At 29.9% G+C, this 23,189-nt stretch overlaps 1 protein-coding gene across 1 annotated transcript in view; it reads left to right on the top strand.

Annotated features, from left to right (window-relative positions):
- Positions 1 to 19,376, top strand: part of LOC123667435 (tyrosine-protein kinase Drl) — a 47,502-nt gene extending 28,126 nt beyond the window's left edge. Inside the window, exons 4-13 of the mRNA XM_045601356.1 lie at positions 176 to 306; positions 5,322 to 5,508; positions 10,167 to 10,312; positions 11,178 to 11,293; positions 15,134 to 15,311; positions 15,681 to 15,843; positions 17,323 to 17,466; positions 17,833 to 17,992; positions 18,730 to 18,866; positions 19,265 to 19,376. Of these exons, the coding sequence (XP_045457312.1) occupies positions 176 to 306; positions 5,322 to 5,508; positions 10,167 to 10,312; positions 11,178 to 11,293; positions 15,134 to 15,311; positions 15,681 to 15,843; positions 17,323 to 17,466; positions 17,833 to 17,992; positions 18,730 to 18,866; positions 19,265 to 19,376 (1,474 nt within the window). The remainder of the gene's footprint in view (positions 1 to 175; positions 307 to 5,321; positions 5,509 to 10,166; positions 10,313 to 11,177; positions 11,294 to 15,133; positions 15,312 to 15,680; positions 15,844 to 17,322; positions 17,467 to 17,832; positions 17,993 to 18,729; positions 18,867 to 19,264) is intronic.
- Positions 19,377 to 23,189: the final 3,813 nt, after the last annotated feature.

Here is a 23,189-nt window from a genome sequence, read left to right as displayed (position 1 = left end):
CAGAAGAAACTAAATAACACTTGACCATTAAAACCAAGAGTTTAAAGTTCTGCTGTTTTCGAGTTTTGAGTCTTATTTATGTTTAGTATTCTTTAAAATTACAAGCTTAATATAATTATAGGATATGCTAAAATTATTATTTCATTAATTATAAAAAAATATGCTTTCAATCTAGGGTTCGATTACCGTGTACGGGATCAAGAAGTGCAGAAATACTGGTGACGATGCAATTGAACATTTCGGCGCCGGACCGCGCTCATAAAGACGTGCGGCTCACTTTCAAAAGGAACAAGATTTGTTTGAAAGGTAAGATTTGTGCACCGTAATTTATTAGGTAAAATGTAAATGTAATATATTTCCTTGTTTTTTGACTGTTCTCGAGATTTTTTACCTTTTTTGTTTTTAGACATAGTCATAGATTTTATATAACATAAAATTTATAGGTTAATGTAAATAATGCCTCCAGTAAAATTAACACCCGTTTTGTAGGCCCGGAAACATAAACAACACACAAACACATCTGTTTCTCTTCTTAGCATATAAATGAAAACTACTGAAATATTTGATTACGTAAAAAAGTAGTTAAACTAAAACCCAATTCCAAAAGGATTCAATTGAATTTATCTCGTAAAGCTATTACTGAATAAATATCGTATACATTTCAAGTCCATAATGATAATATTCAATGGATAAAATATACCTCTTATAAAAGTTATATGAAAAATAGTGAAACTTACACCATATCCTCCCCTCCGATCTCTTTATAACAACCAATAGATACACTAAAAACACATAAAGTATTATAAAACTGGAGTTTCTCGAACACTTTGTCTGTGGCAATAATAATAACAATAAATTTGTCGACTCCGACCGCCTTTCGAAGAGGGGGTTTCTATCATCCTGTGTTTATTCAGAATAGCTGTCGTGCAATCCACTGTAATGGCTGAATACGTACTTCAATAGTATAAAGAAAATAAAAATTGAGCTTAATGGAAAAAAGTTTAGTTTTCTTTCTTTTGTAGGTATTATTGTAGGAGGACAATAAATTGTCATAATTTATAGAAGAAAACAAGAACACACTTATTACTCTAGCACCATTTTTTCTTGTCTTTTAATAGAGTTAACAGAGTAAATAATTTATAGCTATTTTTAGAGTAGTAGTAGGACAATTAAATAATCTACATAATTAATTGTTTATCATAATGTATCATTTAAACATTAAAGATGTTCGCTCCCATAAGCCTAGAGTCGTTATCACGAACGTGATTTATTTATTTATTTATGAAATAATTTTATCATCAACGTATTCTAATTTAAACTTCAAGTAAATATCACTTCAATATCTGGATATTTATCTCGAAATATTTTGACTTCGCATTTCATTATCGATAAAGCGAATAATTCGGCTCAGATAAGCATTTGATGGTTTGACATCGTATTACCATAACAATTGCACTTATTTCAACAACAGTTGTTATAAAATCAGGTAAAATTTTAAGCAATGAAATATTATTTGTAGGTCTAGTCACGTACCTTGATGTATGCATATTATAGCAAATTATGGACATAACTTTTTTTTAATTTTCGTAGTATTAGTGGTAAGAACAAGGAAATTACTTGATTCTTTAGTAGTTCGCTACAGGACCTTTACAGCTACTTAATACATAAACTTTATAGTTGATTTGGTTGTAATTTCCTGGAACTACTCCTAGTAAAAACGTCTAGACATGAAATTTATTCTATTGTGGCGATGATGGTAAGAAAGCTGATTGGTAAATTCTGGTTTCTTGGCAAGGGTGACGGATACTTACGTGGGATCTAGTCTGCGTTAACTATCTGGATTTGTCTCGTATTAGAATGACGGTGTCAAAGGCTCCAATAATGCAAACTGAATAGACTGAATAACGAGAATATACATAATTTCGTGCGTTTGAAGTCAAAACATTAGGACATAGAATAATAACATTTTAAATTACTTAATAAAGTGGAATTCCACGAATCAAGGCCTCCTCTGGTGACAGTTGGAATTTTGATTCGAAGCCGAAATGCTGCCAGCATTATTTCTTCCAGTCAACGCGGAAAATAATTATCTGGATACATTGATTTCTTCGAGTTTTGCATTCTGTCAAATAAATATAACACTTGTTTTTTTTGAGTAAATTTATTTATTATAATAATAAATTTTATATAAACCGAACAACTCGTTCATACAAACTCCGTTTTAGATTTACCTGTATAAAAAAATACCTATATAAAATATATTAAGTCTAAAATATTTTAAATCGTATGAAAAACAAAATTATTCTTTGAATTAGCTTCATGCACCGTACAAACATAGATGATAAAACAAATAACACCAATTATACCTGTAAAAGCGTTTTCAAAGAAATTGATTTAAAATGAATAAGATAAGTGATCCCTAAAAGGTAATCAAGTTTCTTTTACAACGGATACCGTCTAAGGAGCTACAAAATCATTTCACTCTTACACTCGAACGGATACAAGTTCACTCCACAAATCACTCCCTCGCATTCTTTATTAGCGTGTAGACGAATCAGTAGACGCAACAGGATATTTTGCGAGGGATGAAGACGTATTATGAGGGGCGGTACTCGAACCCCTCTTTAATGTGTTTACAAGGAAGTATCGATTGTTCTATTGTACTTTTATTTGACTTGGAAATTTTATGTTCCCTATGTCAAGTTTATTGTGCGTTTTATCAAATTCGCGATTCGAATGTCGGTAATTGTAAGCAAATTGGGAAATGATTGGATGTCTGTTGTCTGAATAAGTTTTCCGTTTAAATTTTATATCAGAATAGCCAACATTAACATAATTACCAAATCTTTGTCGATTTACTCATATATACACACAGACGTATTTATTACTTATATTTTAGCAAAGTATATTATTATTATGTATCAGAAATATTTTGGAATTTAGCTTCTAGGAACAGTAAGACAATATTTTTCTTTAACTAATATATTGTAGTTTGGAATTTTTTTAATATTAAATTCATAAGTCAATATACTAATGGCACTATAAGCAAAACAATATAGTAATCACATTTTTTTTTTCAAATCAAGCCACGGGAAATATGGGTTAAGTGCACACTTAGTTTTGAATCCTTGTTCTTTTAACACGCTTGCTTATTTTTCTCGGCCAGGCTCATGAAATGCAGCAATTAAATTTATAATATACTAGATTTTTAATACGTTTTCATGAATTTAGCTTTAGATGTGTTTTGAATTTCGAATGTATGCAATTTAATAAAAAAATCCAATCGGTACAGTGATAAAATAGTGGAACAGTACGTTTCTTAATGCAATGGAAATAAAAAATATTACAAGTTTAATTAATAAAATTATATAAAATAGTCTTGAAATAATAATATTATATTATTAGTATATATATATCAGAAAGTATTAATAAATCAAAATTAATAAAAACGTTATTCCTATGGACAGAGAAACTATAGTATGTAGATGGGCGATTTTCGATAGAAGTAGTAACTTGAAATGCAAACCAGTTTTATTAGTTAGGTAAAATGTTGTGACTATTTAAAATTAACGTGTAAAGTTAAAATCGTAATACGTGCAAAATGTTTTAATTACAGTTTAGCTTCGTTTAAATTTAATTTGCTAAATTATCTAACTTTCTCTAATGTGAAAATTTCCAGCAATATTTTGATAATTATTGTTTTACTTCCATTACACATTATACGCTTACATCATATGATTAAACTCCGATTCAACAGTTAAACATGTCTTAAGATAGTTTTTGGTGTATGAGAATTTTGCCAACGGCGCCAAAAGTTTGTTTTATAACTAACAAATTTGTCAAGAGCATGCGTTTCAATGGGAACTATTTTTACCGCCCTGTTAGATACGTTTAGATACGTTTTGCCTTTAGCAGTAAATTACACACCACGCGACTACTCCATTAAAATAGATATCTTTGTTTTTTTTTGAAATATTAATAGATGTAATGCTTATATTATCGTTTATCTGTGTTATGTTGCCTTGTTTGTTTTCAGCTTTTGAGTTGTATATATTCTAATTATTATTTGTTCAATATTATTATCATTGTATTTTAAATTTGGAATTTAAATTTTATACCTTTTTGATGTGTGTAACATTGAAAAAAAAGGACTTAGGTGCTTAGTTTACTTTGCTGCTCTACTGCTGACTTCTGACGCTTCCGGATGAATGTACACGTGTTTGAGAATTCTCTAGATGTATTAAAAATTTCAGCACGATATGTTCTTCGTCGAGTACGAAATAAATTTTAAACATGAATTCAGGGCCTTTTAAATTCAGCAGTGGTCAATAATTTTAAAACCAAGACAACCTATTTCGATCCGAGTATATCATCCCTTGAGACTTCTGGACTCTTTTTAGTGTGTTATTTTAAATGTAATAACAAAATATATTAACCATGGAAATGTAATTCGAATTAAGGAAAATATAGTATACATACTATTTTTAGGAACAATAGAGAATTAAAAAAGGACAAATATATGCATAGATATATTTTTGCGACGAAAACTTTATGTAGCACTTTTGTAAAGATTATTTTGCTTAAAAAAAAGGTATCATTGGTACTAAAAAACTTAAATCACTCAATATTTTTTAAGTCCACCTCTTAAGTCGAAGCAAGTCCTAACATAAAGGACTTATTTCTAAAACATTGTTATAATATTTAAAAGACATGATAAGATGACGACGCTTAAGTTTTATTCTTTCCTTGTAAATAATTATAATATGTACCATTGTTATAAATGTAATGTAAAAGTTAACAAAAGCATAGCATCCTTATTTTTATTTAAGAATGTTAAATAACTGAAGTGTGAGACGAGACATGCTGTGTGTGGCTTTGTAGATTATATTCGCTCATCGCCTTTTTCTATCCCCATTTCTTGAAAGTTCTTCTATTATTCCTAATATTTTATTGAGTGGGTTCCAAGTAATATTCTTCAATGGATTAGTCATTGAATACTTCTAGATAAATGTTGATGAGTCGTAACGATACTATGTATTAATGAATATATTATTTAAATTTAATTTAATTTAGATAAATGGAACATCATCTTCCTTTTTGATATTATGTTCGTTAATAATTTAATTCATTATTCCATAGCACGAATAAAATACTTGTTTTTTATATTATTAATATAACATATTATATTACTAATACCTATAAAGAACACATCAATTTAGATTGTTTATTGAAAATACACATATAATTATTATAAAAATATAAAGCGACATCAAAGAATCATTAAAATAACAAAATATATCATATTTTAATTTTCGCTACAGGCTTATCAACAATCGTAACTCAAAACGAAACAGCAAGACTCGCTGGAGACACAAATCGAGGATCTGGTGGAGTGTTGTTCGCGGCTGGGGGTTGTGCAGCAGCAGCATTAGCGTTACTCGCAGGTGTTGCAGCAGCAGGGACGTTGTACAAGCGAGGGAATAAGGCTAGGCATCACGACTCTATACAGTAAGTAATTATGATTGTTTTAACGCGGTAAAAGTATTAGTTTTACGTTGACGGGTAATCGAATTATTTTTTCGTATCTTGTATACATTGTTAGTTTTACATTTACTTGATAAGTAGACAGATGTATTATTTTTATGTTACTAGTGAATATAATCCTGTTTGATCGCAAATGAAAAAACCGATTTAAATTACATCGACAAATAATACAACGTAAGTAGACGAAAAAAATTAACAAACGCACTAGTCGTCACTACAATTTTCGAGGGTTCCCTCGATTTTTCTGGGATTCCATTATCAGATCCTGGTTTCCTTACCATGGTACCCTTAGGATATCTTCAACAAAAAAGAATTATCAAAATCGGTTCATAAACGAAGAAGTTATTATCCCCGAACATACATTAAAAAAAATTATACGGCCGAATTGTGTAACCTCGTCCTTTTTTGTAGGCGATTATAAATTGTTATTCTAATTCTAAATGAAGGATTTATTTATTATTTCATATTTTTTACGGTGTTAAAAGTATTAGTTTTACTTTGCCGGTTAATCGAATGTCTCATAATTTTTAGGTTTCTCTTGAAAGTTCATAAGCAAATAGTAAGTAAATAAAAAAATACTATCACCTTTTCCTTTAAAATAAAGGGTATAAATATTTATAAGTTTTACGAGATTTCATAATAGATATAATCACAATTAAAATTTTATAAATGGAATTTTTTTCTGTTCATAACTATTGACGCCACATTGCATGGTCTCTTTGTTTTTTTATTAATATTTATTATTCGAAACCCAGATTCCCTTATCCTCCTCTCCTGTACCTCCGCCCGAGGGAAGTAAAGGACAACAGATAATGATTAGTCGACGACGCTCGCGTCGACTCGTGAACTATTGGGTATCAGTTTGTGTTGAAAAATATATGAAAAAAGACTCCGCACGCGAATGGCATGCCACCCGCTTAGTTGTGTAATAAACCGTTATAAAAAAAATTAAGAATGATTGCGAGTGACTCCTGGCAGCAACGTTTATTCCGTCGGGTTTAAGAAAATCATCTTCAAAGAAGAACAAAAGTAAAATCCTCCAACTTTTCAACATTTTAATCAAACACCCACAAATAAACCATACAAATACGTAATAATGTAATAAATTTCGTAATTTAAAAATACAATATAATAGTAAAATAAATTAAACATTATATCGACTTTTATTTTATTTGAGATAATAATAAAAGTCTAAAAACGATTTAAAAAATCCACGTAATCACTTAATAATAACAACACTATGCGTACCAGACAAGCTATTAAAATAAAAATATCAGCGCTCAAAAACTTTTCTTATTTATCTAACATTAAAATTTTAATGGGTTTCGTAGTATCTCGGCGGCTATTAGAATGTAATTTAGAAGGAGTTAAACGTTGTTCCTGAAGAAAATGAGAAAACGGCGAGTTTCAAATAGAGTTATCTCACTTTTCAGCTTTTAACTAATTAATTGTGAAAGTTCGTTGAAAATTTTATTATTTCCGTAATGAGGAGCTGTCAAATAGCTTATTAATTACATTGGAAAAATATAACTCCCTTAAAAAAAAATCTGTGATGTAAAATGATTAACGAGCTATTCTGCTAAATTAATGAATTGTTTCCAAAATTTTTGTGACGATTCGATTCGTGATAACAATTTACATGATTACATAAAACAAAATCGCTCCCCGCTGTCTGTATGCTTAGATCTTTAAAACTACCCAACGGATTTTGATGTGGTTTCCTTTAGTAAATAGAGTGATTGCAGAGAAAGGTTTATATGTATAATACATGTATAATATAGTAGAGGAACACTGATGTGACTGAATGTGATGTCGTAAAAAACTTTTTTTTTTTAACTTATATTGCAAATATTTACTTTATATTTTATGTTATATTTAGTAATCTGTGCGAAGCCGGGGCGGGTCGATATATAAAAACGAAATACACTGATTGATTACTCATGATTATGAAATCTTAGAAATTATAACACCTACAAACTTGGAATTTGGCAGGTGAGTTCTTTATAGGGTGTAGACAACCGCTAAGAACGGATTTTACGAAACTCCACCCCTAAGGAGGTAAAACGGGGGTCGGAAATTTGTATGGAAGTCCTATGTTTTTGGAGTAAAAGACTTGAAATTTAAAATATATGCTCTATAGATGGTGTGAAGGTGTATTAATAATGTATCTTTAGAAATCAACCCCCTTTTGGAGTTAAAAGCTTTTTTGAATATAATTAAAACATTTTGTGCAAATAACTAACTCCTCGCGTATGAAGTCGCGGGCGACCGCTAGTACCAGGTAAAACTTAAGAATAAAATGTATACCAAACACAAAACTAAATTAAAGAAAAATACTTTAAATGTTCATCCCTAGATTACAGTATAGAGTTTGTATGGAATAAAAAATGAAAGCAGTACAGTCCATTAAAATGTGTTACTTTTTTGATAAAAAAAACACTGACCAAGTAAATGTGATAATTGTGAATAAAATTAGAATATGTATCTACACAAGCACATAAATGGATGTCTCACATTTAACGGATCTACTAGTATGTTGATTCTGTTGCAGGACCCGGAAATAACACCCAGATATTATTAAATACTTGACGAGGCGTTGGCGTAACGGTCACAGAACTAGTTTGAGGCTGTTGCGCTGGCGATTGCGGGTTGGATCCCTGCACGTAACAAAGATTTGTGTTGGCAATAAAGATGTTTTCCGTGGTCTGTGTGTTTGTGCAGTCCTTGTGTGTCTCGTGCTCTCCATCGTGCCTCGGAGAGCACGTTAAGCCATCGGTCCCGGTTGTTATCTTGTACACCTGATAACAATCGTTACTCATAGTAGGGAATATATCCGCCAACCCTTATTGGAGCAGCGTGGTGGATTAAGAACTAATCCTTCTCCTACATCGGGAAAGAGGATAGACCTCTTTAGAGACCTGGGCATAGGCCCAGCAGTGGGATATGACAGGCTGAAGCGATTATTAAATACTTATTTATCACGATTAAAGGTCTACATAATGAATATATATGATAGGAGATCGTCATAAACAAAATATTCTTTTAATTTCTGTACATACAAAACCGTTTAATGCATGGAAAGTATAACGCTCTTAAAATAAACTTGATCAAATTTTTAGGAGTGTGTAGTAATTAATATTATAGTGTTGTATAGTAAAGAATAATTAAATAAATATTAGAGAATTTGATTAAAGTTAAACGTTTTATTTAATATTTTAAACTATTAGACTATCATTCTTACCCTGTCTTTCAACATACGTGTTGTTAGGGGAGTCTTCTTGATAGATGATCCCGATTTTATCGGTAGATAATAAATTATACCGCGACGTTTAATTGCGCTTCGGCTGTGTTGTAAATGAAAAATGGTTTTACGTAGATGGCAGATAAGATACATAGTCAGTAACTGAGGGAAGGAATCAAACTTATGTAAGATTTATTCTCAGAATAGAAGTAAATAAAGGCTAAAACACGAAAATCAATCGACTTATTTGTGAGATATTAATTAAATATTTAAGGCGATTTTCTATGATTCAAATAATTATTATTATTTTGTTGAAATAACAATTTCTATTTGTGCGTACTGATGGAATTCACCCGGCTTGATAAAATTTAATTTTAATGATCCGTTTCATCGAGATAAGAGTGATGTTATTATGTAAAATCTCTTAGAACCTATTTCCATATATAGGTTTTAAAACATACGTTGCTGTTTATATAACTTCCCCTTTACTTCAAGAAAAGGGTTGAAGCTCATCTGTTGTGTGGTGTTCCACTGCAGTTTACGCAACATTAGTTTATTTAAAAGTTTTCGGTAGTTGTTAAGCGAATATATATAGTTAAACAATTACTAAGTTTTCTTTAATGAGAAAGTTAAAAAAGATAAATTTTATACTTTATCTCACGTTCTTTTTATAAATAATCAAACGTGAAAAAAATCTACTTCGGAATATTGTTTTCTCTCTAGATGTGATAGAACAAACCTCAAGCGGCTTGTCTGGATTTGAAATTGTACCGTTCGACTTGAACGGTTTCCCATATCGCATTCCTATTAGCGATTTACTTACTTTCTATTTTGCGATACTTTTCACTCAACTAACTGAAATAGATGTATTTTTTTTTCAACTCATATTAAGATTTAAGTTCTTCGACTTTTTCACAGTTACGTAAATTATTTATGTATGTGTTTTTCGTTAATATACCATCGAAGTCGAAGTGTTTTTCGAAGTTTATTAATACTAGTATATTTGTTAAGTTAGGGTTGTCTGTTATTTATTTTCCTCTAATAAAAAACAAAGTATTTTTTGGGGTGAAACTTTTATGTATAGATCATATTGTTAGCCTTAGACCTCCCAAAGATATTTTATGTCAACAAAAAGATAGGTCATGTAATATTTGCGTAATTGCCATAACCATTTAAGAGTAGCCGGTTACATATTTTTTTATATCACAAATGTGTTGAACAAGCGTACAGTCCTGCTTCGAATTTCAAACATGATTTAAACAAGATTGAAACCTGCTTGACCCTACCCCAACCAAGCTAAAAAGGTGCTGTAAAACCCAATCACTTAGTCTCCGTACGTGACTCAGCTATATAATTTGTAGCTATATCCACCCATGTTAAGCGATATATCATATTTCAGTACCTCATACACCACTGCAGCGTATGGTAGCCACCAAAACGTGTTGCTACGTCTGGACAACCTCGGTCGACCTCCCAGCTCAACTGGCTCATATGCAACTATTGCTAGCTTACATAAGTTTCCTTTTGGTAAGAAAACTGATATGATTTTCATAGATAGATTTTATATTCTTTAACTATAGTTTTAATATAATTATATATTTACTTTATGTTTCTTTATACACATTTAGTTTACTTTTTCTTATTTAAGATTTAATGTATGTTGTTAAACTATAGTAATAAATGACTGTACATTTACAAAAACTTAAAATTACTTGTAGTTTCTATTTTGTACTTCAATATACATATTTTTTCATGATTTGTGTTCACGTGTAAATATAAAAGGAACAAATTAATTAAAAATCGGCCATATAAATCGATTTCTAATAATTCATTAATGACTATGACTATTGGAAATCGTTGCGAATTAAGTTTAAATGCCATCCTTTATCGCTTTCAGCAGCCAACAATACATCGTATTATTGAATGAGAACATTTTCAAACGAATTAATCAATTTGCATTCGTCTGTGGTTCTTTTGTCCGATTTCGGTAGAATGCAGTTCATCAATATGTTTTAAATTGTTAAAACGACTGCGTTTATAATACTAACGTGAGCGCGTAATACCAACAAGCTTAACAATAGTCAAAAAATTTAAACCAAAAACATCATTTTATTGTATTAAGGTTATTTTATTTTTAGAATAAAATTCATCCATTGGATATTGGTTAATAGTATTATTCGTTGGTACTATAACATTTATCCTTTTGATGTATTAAAATAAAATTATTTTATTGGTTAAAGCACAAAAAAAAACTAAAGTTGTTTAATATAGTCATACTTATTTCATTCAATAATATAGTAAAACCTTTCTTGATTACCGTTATCATTTCTTTGTCCTAACATCGTATCTCCCTAAGGAAAATAAATTTTTAAATTGAAAAACCTCTACATAGGTAGTAGACGCTCCCCTTCTCCTTACGCGACGACACACATAGGCGAACATATCTACGCTAAGCCGGAATCCCGAGTCTCATACTACGCTGCGTCCAACCTCACGCACGTTTCACAGGTAAGGATTTACATTACCAATACTGCAGTCTTTAGGTAAAAGGCAGTAAAGCATAAATATCAATATCTGAAAAATTCAGTTCAATTTTGTATTTGTTTGAAGTAAATAATAAAACCAATAAAATAATAGCGAAAACTTTTATTTTAAATGTTGATTCATATTATGTGTTTGTAACAAGAAAATAAATAAACCGTTTTTATAATATCAATGTAGATAAAATAAATTAAGTTCAATGGTTTCAAATCAACATTCTACAATTGTTGTCTTACTAATCCTTTCTGTTCTATTCTTCGAGTAAAAAAATGGTTACTGCCTTCTATCTAAGCATGGAAGAAAATTCCATTGTTACAACTGTATGTCAGTAGTAGAGTAGTGGTCGATCGATAGCTTTGAAATAATTGTTTTGCAAGATATTACTATGCTTCTACAATTTTTATTGTAATATTAATCATGACAAAAGTATGTCCTGATTACGTACCAGTGAAGTACAAATGCAAAATCTTGCATAATGAATTTTCTTTGTCAACTATTACAACTCGATTGTAATCCAAATGTAACGCTTTGAGTTTTTTTTTTTATTTTATTTCAAACATTAGTATGTAAAATAAGTGGCTTTGATTGTAGAAAGAAAAGCTAGAGTACACACCAAGTTTTTATATATAACTAGCGAGCGTACGGCTCACCTGATGGTAAGCCATTAACCCTAGATTAACACCTGCAACACCTGAAGCAGAAATCACCGCAAGTTACTCTAAGTCCCAGGAGCTCTGGTCACCTCACCACAAGAACACAAAACTGGTTAAAAGCAGTATTATTTAGCTGTGATCTTCTGTATGATTGAGGCACTTTCCCAGTAGGGCTGATCCACATTTTGAGCAGGATATTTTCTGCTGTACCTCAGTTGGTAAAATGGTTAAGCCAATCATTTATACTTCTACACGGACTTTCTTACAATTAAGACCTACAAATTCTACTTTAATTATTATCGTATCTTATCTTCTACACTATCTTGAATTATTAACACAAATTTTACGATATATCCGCTTACTTAGTTTTCCATTAAGGTTTTTCTTCACCGCTAATTTGAATGTTTTGATTAATTATAACGATATGATTTATTGCTTTTTAATTTTGGACGAACACATCGAAACACGCACATTCATAAAATACATCATCAAACACAGCGTTGTTTCGTTTGATGTATTATCATTTATATACACGTATTATTTTAAGGATTATGTGCTATGTGGTTACGGCAGCAAACAATATAGCCACCCCCATTCTTCCCGTGGGTGTCGTAAGAGGCGACTAAGGGATAACACAGTTCCACTATCACCTTGGAACTTAAAAGTCCGACCGATGGTGGGGTAGCCATCCAACTGCTGGCTTTGACGGGTCCAGCGTGGTGACTATGGGCAACACACAAGAGTTCACGCCATTTTTGCGCAAACTTGTGGAGGCCTATGTCCAGCAGTGGACTGCGATAGGCTGAAGTGATGATGAGTGATTATTTTAAGCAAAAAGAAGTAATAAAATGAAAAACTACGCTCATACATCTCGTTGGACTAAAATATAAAACAAAAAATGTATGTGGACATTTATTAAACAAAGCAAGACCTTAACATAAATTATAGATCATCATTAATGAACTGATAAATTATTATGAAAATAAAATTTTGACACGAGTGAACGTATATAGTTTACTAAGACTTTAATTAATTTAGGTATACGATAGTAAATAAACAAAGTGTTTACAAACTTGAGAAATAGAGACCTATTTTGTAACAGAGAATTGTTTCCAAGAAGCTAGTAAGCAATAAATTCCTTCAACCTTTGTCCATCCAACTAACGCAAGTTTTTTCTGGAAAAATACTCCTTGAATTGTCGAGCTTACCTCGTAATTTCTAATAAAATGGGTCGTAGTTTTCATCAACTATATAATTATAAAAAACCTAACTCATATTTTATACCTATATTTTATAATTTTTATTCTATTCGAAGCGATTACAATAATCTATCCATTTTTAATTTGACTTACTTCATATTGAACTTGGAAGCAATTCGTACGAAATTTCATATCAAATCAAAGATAGTAGAAATTATCACTTAACAATGCATAGAAAAAAACCAAGGTTTTAATTTCAACATTTTCTAAGCACAGCAAAGTCTAGTATATTGAAATTTTATTAGCTGCATATTTTAAATATGTTTTATAATCAAATATTGTCAGCTTTGTAACCGTTATCTAATAAGAGCCACTTTCTTCAAACTTTTTGAGCATCCTAGAAAGATTTAATTGCGCAGAAAATGAGCCCTTTACCTCATTAAGGATCCAATTTAAGCGAGCTGCAGACATCCCTTCAGGTGATACAAACGTAATGCAATTAGTGATCTCCTTGGCCTCCATGTCTCGTGTTTTGCTGGAAGTACTATCGCTGACCTCAATTTTGTATATAATCTTCAACTCACTTAAACTTCTTTTCACTCAACTACTTTTAAGGTGTTTCTTGATCTCATCAACACGGAACGCGCATAGTGTACACATGTACACTGTATTCTAACACTCATGAATAATAACTTTTCATTTGGTGAACAAACGAAAAATACACTTTATCAATTTTTTGTGGTAGGTCAATAAACCTTTACTTATTTTGAAAATTGGTTTTTGAATTTCAGCAATTTTGGTATCAGTCAGCATATAAACAAATTTAAAAAATCTAAAGTTATTTGTAACTTTGCATTTGAATACAAACTTACAAACTAGTTCTTGGATTTTTTCTTAAGAAAATTGATATTTCTTATTTTACTCTAAATTTTTAATGAAAAAAATATGACTCAAACGTGAGAGTAATTGCATAACACTAACTTCGTTATTAAGTAATTTGTCAATAGTTACTCGTATATAGAGTTAAGTTTCAGAACAATTAACAGCTAAGTTTTATTGTCCTACTGAAGTTCTCGTATTTACAACTTGCCGCATCTAGTTTAGCATATCTTTAGATTACAAGCCTTGGCACGGAACGGAGTTTTTAATTTGCAACCCCCTTTGTTCATGAATTTATCGCAACGTTGAAAGTCTTTAGTAGGAAATATGAATTAGTGTCCTATAGGTAAGGCGCTAACGAAGGCGGAAATCGTTATGAAGAATTCCTCCGTACCACCTGGGGTAAATTAACTTCGAGTAAATTCTACTGTAGCTTTTAATTTTATGTAAATGTAAATACTAGTTTTTTGTTTTTTTTTTTGTTTTTGTTTATAGAGACTTTTATACATAAGTTTTACACATAACTGGCATGTGCCAGTCCCATTGTAACCTAATTGTAACTATACAATCAAATGAGGTTAGACGAACGAGTACACCTTGGAAAAAAATCCTGGTTAAAATAAATTTTACAAGTGGTTTACAATGGTAATATATAGAAACACATTTTACATAATATGCTTTAGTGGCCATTCGCCGTAAATAACGCAACAAAAAGTTTAGATATTTCTCACACGTCTCAAATCTCAAATTACCAAAATCTTAAAGTTTGCTTCAAAAGCACATTTACACCAGCTTATAATTAAATCTTACAAATACCATAATTATACTTCAATATTAGCCTATTTTACATTACTACTATAAATTAAATACCCATAAAATTTCTTGGTTTTATGGTTTATTATTATAATTTATTTATTAAAAATATTAAATCTACTACCGATAAAGTTATGTTAGTTTTTATCGCACGGGCATACATGACCACTAAGACCTGATTTTGTACATTTATTTACTAGCATATAAGTATTTCACTGACTTATTTGCGTGTAAGGATTGAAATTTTTTTTTATACCCAACAGCAAACAATCACAAAAGATCGTATAACGGACCCAGCAGAACAATTGCGTCATCTGACGACACCGCGTTCAAACATACGTCTAGAAATTTTAGTTCATGAGGGTACCTTTGGACGGATCTATAAAGGTGTATTCAAACGAGGGGACACGTATGAGGAAGTGCTTGTGAAGACTGTTTCAGGTAATCTATTTAATAAAGTAAGTTTTATATTATTCAATAAAAAATAGACGTATAGTATTTAACACGTCTTGCTGTAGTGAAAATTTTAATTTGTTAATAAAAAAACTTTATTTGCGATAAGAAAATAGTGAGTCATCGTCTGTCGCCAGTCTGAATGGTATAGCCAATCAACTGGTCAATACAAACACAGCGTTTTAATTTATTGTCAAAGGCCGTGTCTAAGCTTAGTTTTAGCGATGCCTTACTATTATAAAATATATCCTTAAAGCGGATAGTTCAACATAAAATTTAGCAATTTTAAAATAAAATATTATTTAGATGCAAAACTATTTTATTATTATGATAATCTTTGTAATTCTAATACATTAGAAGCAGCATCAGCGATGCAAGCGGCTTTGTTAGTAGCTGAAGGATTAAGACTATGCGGCCTTGTACATGGTAATGTACTGGCTCCGATGGCGGCTTGCGCTGAGGAAGCTAGGAAACCATTGCTAGTGTACTGTTGTGTTTCACATTCTTCTAATCTTAAACGGTAAGTCTTATTTAAAAAAAAAATAGGTAAATACATTTTCAGACAAAATTTTCACTTTTTTGTAATTTCTAAGGATTACTAGTTACACATAGCTGCGCCTCGCGGTTTAAGGTACAGTTGTGTTCCGGTAATTTCCAATCCAGTGGAAATGTCGGAATAAAAAGTAATCTGTACGTTAATCTAGTTTTCCAGCTATCTACGTACCAGGTTTGATTATTATTATTCGAGTATTTTTTGCGTAAAACATTAATGAAAATCCATTCGCAACTTTTCGCATTTATAACAATTATCTAAACTTATCGCATTTTTTGTGTTCATTAATTTTATAATTGAATTTATCGATTTATTAATTGTAGAATACTGGTTTGTAATATTGAAAGCATGTTTTACCCAAATAATACATTTAACTAAATATTAATTTAATCTAAAATTGTAATGATATTTTAAATGAAGTTCCTAGATTTATTTGTTCTTTATAAAATATAGCCGGATGTGTGTACTAATAATATAATATTATAATCAATATGAAATAAAAATGCAATTATAAACTAGAGCAAAATTAATTTTTAGTTGTGGTTACAGTGCGGTTGTTTTTCGTTTATAACACATACGCATTGAATGTATTTTCTGTTAAATTATCAAATACACGATTCTCATCTGTCCACAAAATTGGATTGAATATGTGTTGTCAATTATTACAATAAAAAAATTACTATTTTATTGTATATTTTTAGATTGATTTTATTTTAAAATATTTATTACTAAGAAGTGTATTTGAATACAGTAGCAGTTGTTTGGTAACTTTGTTTAAATTACTTTTTTAATCAGGCTTAGCAACAGATCCATAATGTCCGTTGTCAATAAGCGTTTACATCTTATTTTTTTTAACTTTTCATTGATTAGAAAGAAATCATAATTATCATTTTGATATGATTTTCTATTAATGATACACAATTAATATTTTGCGTTATGTTTTGTATGATAAATAATAATTACGTTACATAAATAAATAAAATATTTAAAAAATAGCTTTAAAATTCCTTATTTGACGCAACTGAATTAGATTATTTTCAATATGATAAAATTTCAACAATAATACGAGTATTTTCACACTAACTAATAAATTTATAACCATACCAACTTGTAAGTAAAACAACACTCAGCACACAATCGTAACACATGATTGTAATTTCAATATATTTTACGTTTTGAAAGTTGCTCTATATAAATTAAAAAAAATAAATATCTACGTAAATAAAAAAAAAACGAATGTGGTTTAAACCACACAACTGAAATAAAACATACGAAACGTAACTATCTCTCTTTATATCTTCACTAACTTATATCTCCCTTTCAACTTCCGTTCGCCTTATCCGATCACACTTTTCGTAACGCTCTCATTACTCATTCACCAGCTTACTCCCCAAGTCAAGCGTGCGTATAGAAGTTTTACTTAATAATAAATTATTTATAAAATAGGTTCCTAACATCGTGTCGTCTCGGTCACCAAGCGGCCCCAGCAACTAGAGAGCTAGTGGATTTAGGCGCTCAAGTAGCTTGCGGTCTCGCGTACTTGCACGTACAACGAGTCATACACGCGGATATAGCGGCCAGGAATTGTATGTAAGTAGACGAAGACATTTAACTGAATGGTAAACAATAGTGTCAAGTATGTTGCGAAATGGTTTTTTTTTTTTTTTTTTTTAAGGAGTTTTAGTCCACAAAATTTGTTTGAGCATAGCAATATCCATAGGTCTTGTCTTTGCTTTGTTTTTTAATTTTTTCAGGTGTTTTTCTTTATTTGTTTGAAATTATTATTCGAACTATGATAAGAAAGATACAAATTTTCAGTTTTTTTCTTACAATAATACTCTGATTCTATTTTCATAATGTTACTAGCGACGCTTATCATTAAATAAAAAAAAAAAAAAACAAGCTTAAATATTTTTATTTTTAAAATATAAAAGTAATATTTATCAATATATCTAGAGTGGACGAGAAGTTGAGACTGAAGGTGACTGACAATGGTTTGTCACGCGATCTCTTCCCTGACGACTACCATTGTTTAGGTGATAATGAAAATAGACCTGTAAAATGGATGGCTCCAGAATCTTTACTGCAGAACCAGTACACGACAGCATCTGATGTGGTAAGAATCAAAATTAAAATCAAAAATAGCTTTATTCAAATAAACTTCAAAAGCGCCTTCGAATCGTCATTTCACAAATCAAAATGTTAATTATCGGTAATATTAATTATAATGATTCATGATTCCAATAAAACTGACAGTGTTAGCTTCTGTTGTTTTCTTTCGTGTAAAAGAGGCTAATTACTCAGTTTAGTAATCTTGTTTGGTATTTTATTTATGTAGATATACTATCGAAATATAGTCATAAAACTGACATTATTAGGATAATTATATACTAATGATTCTTCTACACAATTAATTTTGTGTGTTGATTCCCTTAATAATATAACAAGTTCTAATTACAGACTTTTAATGTCTTGTATGATATTTTATTTGTCTAGATATACCATCGATCCAAACACGAAAACTTTCCGATTCAATTTTTTTTGTACAAATAAATAAATAAAAAATATCTATCTCTAAAATGAATAATGTTGCAAATTACAACTAGACTTTAACAAATATACTCTTAATATCTCGAAGAAAAGTGAACGAAAATAAATTAATATTTATCCTTAAACAGTGGCTAATTAGGTTTAAAACGGTGGAAATTGGCAACGCTCGCAAGGTTTTCTTTAGTCGAACTAGACGCAGCCATAACTAATTTTGCAAATTATAACGAGGTTTTAACAGATCCACCTTAAACCCCTATCAGTAAAGGTTAACAGTTACGATTAATATTTATTATTTCTAAACAGTGGTCATTAGGTATAACGCTATGGGAGTTGGCAACGCTCGGTGCATCACCTTTAGCAGAACTAGACGCAGCGGATGTGGGCGCCTTCCTTAACGGCGGTTACAGGCCATCACAACCGCACAACTGTCCTGATGAATTGTAAGTAGAAAAATTAAACTACCCTCAATTTCTTAAAATTTTTACTTTGCCCAATGATTAAGAGTTTTACGGTTTAATTCATATTTATAAATGTTTATGTATTATTATGTCTAAAATTAAGATTTATGGTTAACAAGATCTGGTAGCCTATTAACTTGTTCGGAATTCTTATCAGCAGTTAAATATGGACAAATTCAAATCTTTACTACTATCCTAATTGGATGGCCAATTATTATCAATACTTTTGTAAGTAATTCCAATTTTACGAAATCAAAGACTATCCTTCGATTTTACATAAAATATTTCTATTCATCAAAGTCACAAACGCTTTTATTTATTACAAGTATTTACATGTTTAAGAAATGGCAATAAATCTGGTCTAAAATCTAATACATCAGGTACGGCCTAATGTCTTGGTGTTGGGCCACTTCAGCTCCAGCTCGACCGACCGCCCCTCAACTTTTAGCAGCACTGCATGACTTCAGACAAGCACTTAGCACTTATATTTAAAACACTTACTACCAAACTCATAAACGTTACCCAATTTTAGGTCACAATCAAACTAAACTATATACTAAGTACTAAATTCAAAACCTCTAAACTATCATCCATTTCATTTAAGAGATACTTGAAATTGGGTAGAGTTCGAATATTAAGCTCTATTTGATATACTTATAAAATACTATAAGATGCCCAAAATACTTACGCACACTATAACTGATTAGTTTATATATTATAATAAAAGTCATGTACGAGTACGGAAAGTTCCATTGATCTTTGTATTAAAACCTTTTCTTACCTTTTCTTCTTGACAGAAAATTTTCAAAAGTTTCAATCCAATCTTTCTATTGCTTTTATTACCTTACTTAATGATACCAATGTGCCTATTACATTATTTTACAGTTAATTTGAAGATCCAACTCAAAGATTACATTTTGTTTTTGTAATAATGGTGACACTCATCATTCCCGTTTATAATAATTAATAAAAAAATTGTAATATCTTAAAGTTTTAACAAAAAAGGATGACACGAAATAGTTTTGGTTAGTTTTTTTTTTAATTCAGGACTACGAAAATAATCAAATAAGAAAAGAAATTGTATATTTTTGAATAAAAGATGATATGATGTATAAAGCGATAATTACATTTATAAAATAAGCTAGATAGATATGAAATTGTATGTTTACATAACAGAATTCTTAGAATTCTGATAACCATTAAATATAAATAAAAACATTTTGTTTTTACATCGTAATGGAGTAACTGAAAATAAATAACAGGAACAAAAGCAAAATAATATTAATGAACATTTGAAAGATCAAAATATATGAAATATATTTCATGAATATGAATTGAAATTAATTATAAATGTAAGTGTAAATAATGAACACATTGTATTCCTTTAAGTAAATGAACTAAACTATGCTACTACATAAGATGATGTACATACAAAGTCGATGCAAACGGAATTAATTTAAATGAAACAAATAAACCAAAATAATGCATTTAATAGTTTAAATGTATTGATGTTATAGAATGAATTAATTTTAAGTTAGGTTAGAGTTCCTGAGGACATTCAAGTCCGTCCAGGTCAACAAAAGGATAAACACCAAAACAGTAGTTAGTCACGGTTTAAATGTTGATTTGGCTTTAATGGATTATAACATTTATTAAATATATCATAAGAATTATATTAGTGTAATTCTGAAAATAATTGAAGCAACGCAAATCACGTACACACAAAAGAAAATCTAATAAAGATATTGTTTTTAAAATTCGAAGTGTAAATAAGAATAAATTTGAAAGAGGAAAATACTTTTATGTTTAGTAATGAATGGAAATCAATAGGATGCCGTACAAGTCGTTCGTAATAATAATCCCTCGAAGCCATATTTCGACGTAAACCGTGAACAAGAAATAATTGTCTATTAATCAAATATTATACATAAACATTAAATTATGGTTATTTATATAATTTAATCAATAGTGAATGTTGTAAATATTTGATGTCACTTGTTTAAATTTAACACAATTACGATAATCTTGTAAGAAATTCGGATATTTATTCTATACTATTCGATTGTGTACATTTTGTGAAGAAATGAAAGTCACTAGTAAATTGGTAGATGTTTTTGATCGATTTCGAATTTATATATGTGTAGTTCACGTCGTTTATCATCTCCTATCTCGTATATATCTGTTATGAGTGTGAGAGATGCTTCTAGAAAGTTAATTTTTCCTGTTTGTTATATTTTCATAACTTCGTCACTGCTGTCTACATTTGCAGATAAGCAAATACCGAATTATAATTTTACTTTGTCGTTACCTACTTGTTCTGTGCAATATTTTAAACAAATCTATTGTTTTAGTTTGCTTATTCACGAACGTCCGTAACTTTGTATAATTGTTATTACAAAATCCTACCTCTGAAACAGTTGAAACTTTTACCCGTTTCAATTTATTTTAATTTCATGTTTATATTAAATTTGACCGTTAATATAATTTTATCAGATTATTTTTGTTCACGCTAGTGTATTATACGTTTCGTCGGCGTTGTTCTCATTATATAGTTTGTGAACGCTATTGAAATATTTAAAACGCGTTATGGATTATACAGGGTGTTTAACTCTTAGGCATTTCATGCAAACGGTAGGATTTTGATTATTACTTTGCGCTTATCTGCGCTTTAACATATAAGATTGATGTTTCTCGTGAAATCGGTGTTTTGTATTACTGTAGTTTAAATGTCTTTATAAATATCTTCGTAATTAAAGTTTTTCTATTCTAGATTCCGCAATAGATCGCTAGAAGCGCTGTCAATATTATGTACTACTACAAACCTTAAGTATTATGTGTACTCTAAACGTTACAATAAGACTATCTCAACTTTTATTATCTACTGCAATAATATTATTTGATTCTAACCAAAATTAAGTTTCGAAATCGTAACAACTTCACTTTTAAATAAAAACAATTTATCTTATTTACAAAATTTTGCCATCACTATTTTTTCTGAATTATTTAAGTCATACTACAGTTTTTAAAGTATATTTGCACGTCTCCTATACCATCTATATATATAACATATTTAGATGAATCCATAAAAACTCCATGCTTTCTTACAAATTAAAAATATTCCCTGTAAATATATTGTACCGTTATCCACAGTTAAAAATCTACTAATAGGTATCTAGGCAATAGTTCGGTCTTGCTCAATACTTAAAATGGTTTCCTTAACGGCGTGAAAACTTCATCGATCAACAGTTCGCTTCGCACTTCTGATCATTTTATCAATTTTATATCTCGGTTAGTAAATCGAAGTAAATCAATCTTAATTTCTTTACGTACTAATGACTAATAACCTTGATTTGTTGGACGGTTTCATGCACACGTTGTCATTAAATTAATGTCTTTTGTAAATTAAATATGCGCTATACGCTACCTATTATTATAATCATGTAATTGGTATAAATAAGTAGCTAATTAATAATGTCTCAAATAATTTTGTAATAATTTGTATATTGTGGTTTATTAAAATATAGTATATTTTACACGAAGCAAAATATTTAGTTAAAACGTATTATTATATCGCCATAAATATAATATGCATGCTTTATTTCATTATATAATAATTGAGCCAAAGTATTACAGTACAGTATACATCAAAGACTATTTTATTCGATTAATGTAACTTATTTTGATTGTTCCGTTTTTGTTAACAGTTGTTATTCTTTAACCTCATATCTATAATCTTTTTAAATAGCTCATATTATATTTGTATTACTATATATAATAAGCTAAGGTTAGATAACGTATATATATTGACATTGATACAATATTTTCATATGTGTTATGTAATATAAAATTAAATTGTTTGTATGAATGAGAATGTCCCAGAACTGTCTATTAGAGATATATAAAGTCTATGGGACCTAGTAGAAAATGAAATTGCATGAGCTGGCCCTTTTTATTGGGACAGATATTTGAATAACTTAAAGCAGGTAGAACCACGCGGGAGATTGATGACAAAACTACGTATTATTGAAGTTATACTTCTTTTGTAAATTTTAACGATGCGCGCGCACACCGTTACAAAAAAACAAACATCCTGTAGTTAGCTAGTCAACGAAGAAGAAGTTAGCCAACGACAAGTTAGCTAGCCAATGAAGTATAACTTCTTACGTGCGTACGCAAGTACACACACACTTTTGTTTATAAAATTTAACTTGTATACATTGAATATTGTCTTTTTTATACTCCAAGTTTATTCCGAAATTAAAGAAATAATGTAATAATTAATTTGACATGAGTGATTCATAAATG

This window comes from Melitaea cinxia, chromosome 1, assembly GCF_905220565.1.
Source record: "Melitaea cinxia chromosome 1, ilMelCinx1.1, whole genome shotgun sequence".
NCBI lineage: Eukaryota > Metazoa > Arthropoda > Insecta > Lepidoptera > Nymphalidae > Melitaea > Melitaea cinxia.
The sequence above is the reverse complement of the archived record's forward strand: the minus strand, read 5'-3'. Positions and strand labels throughout refer to the sequence as shown.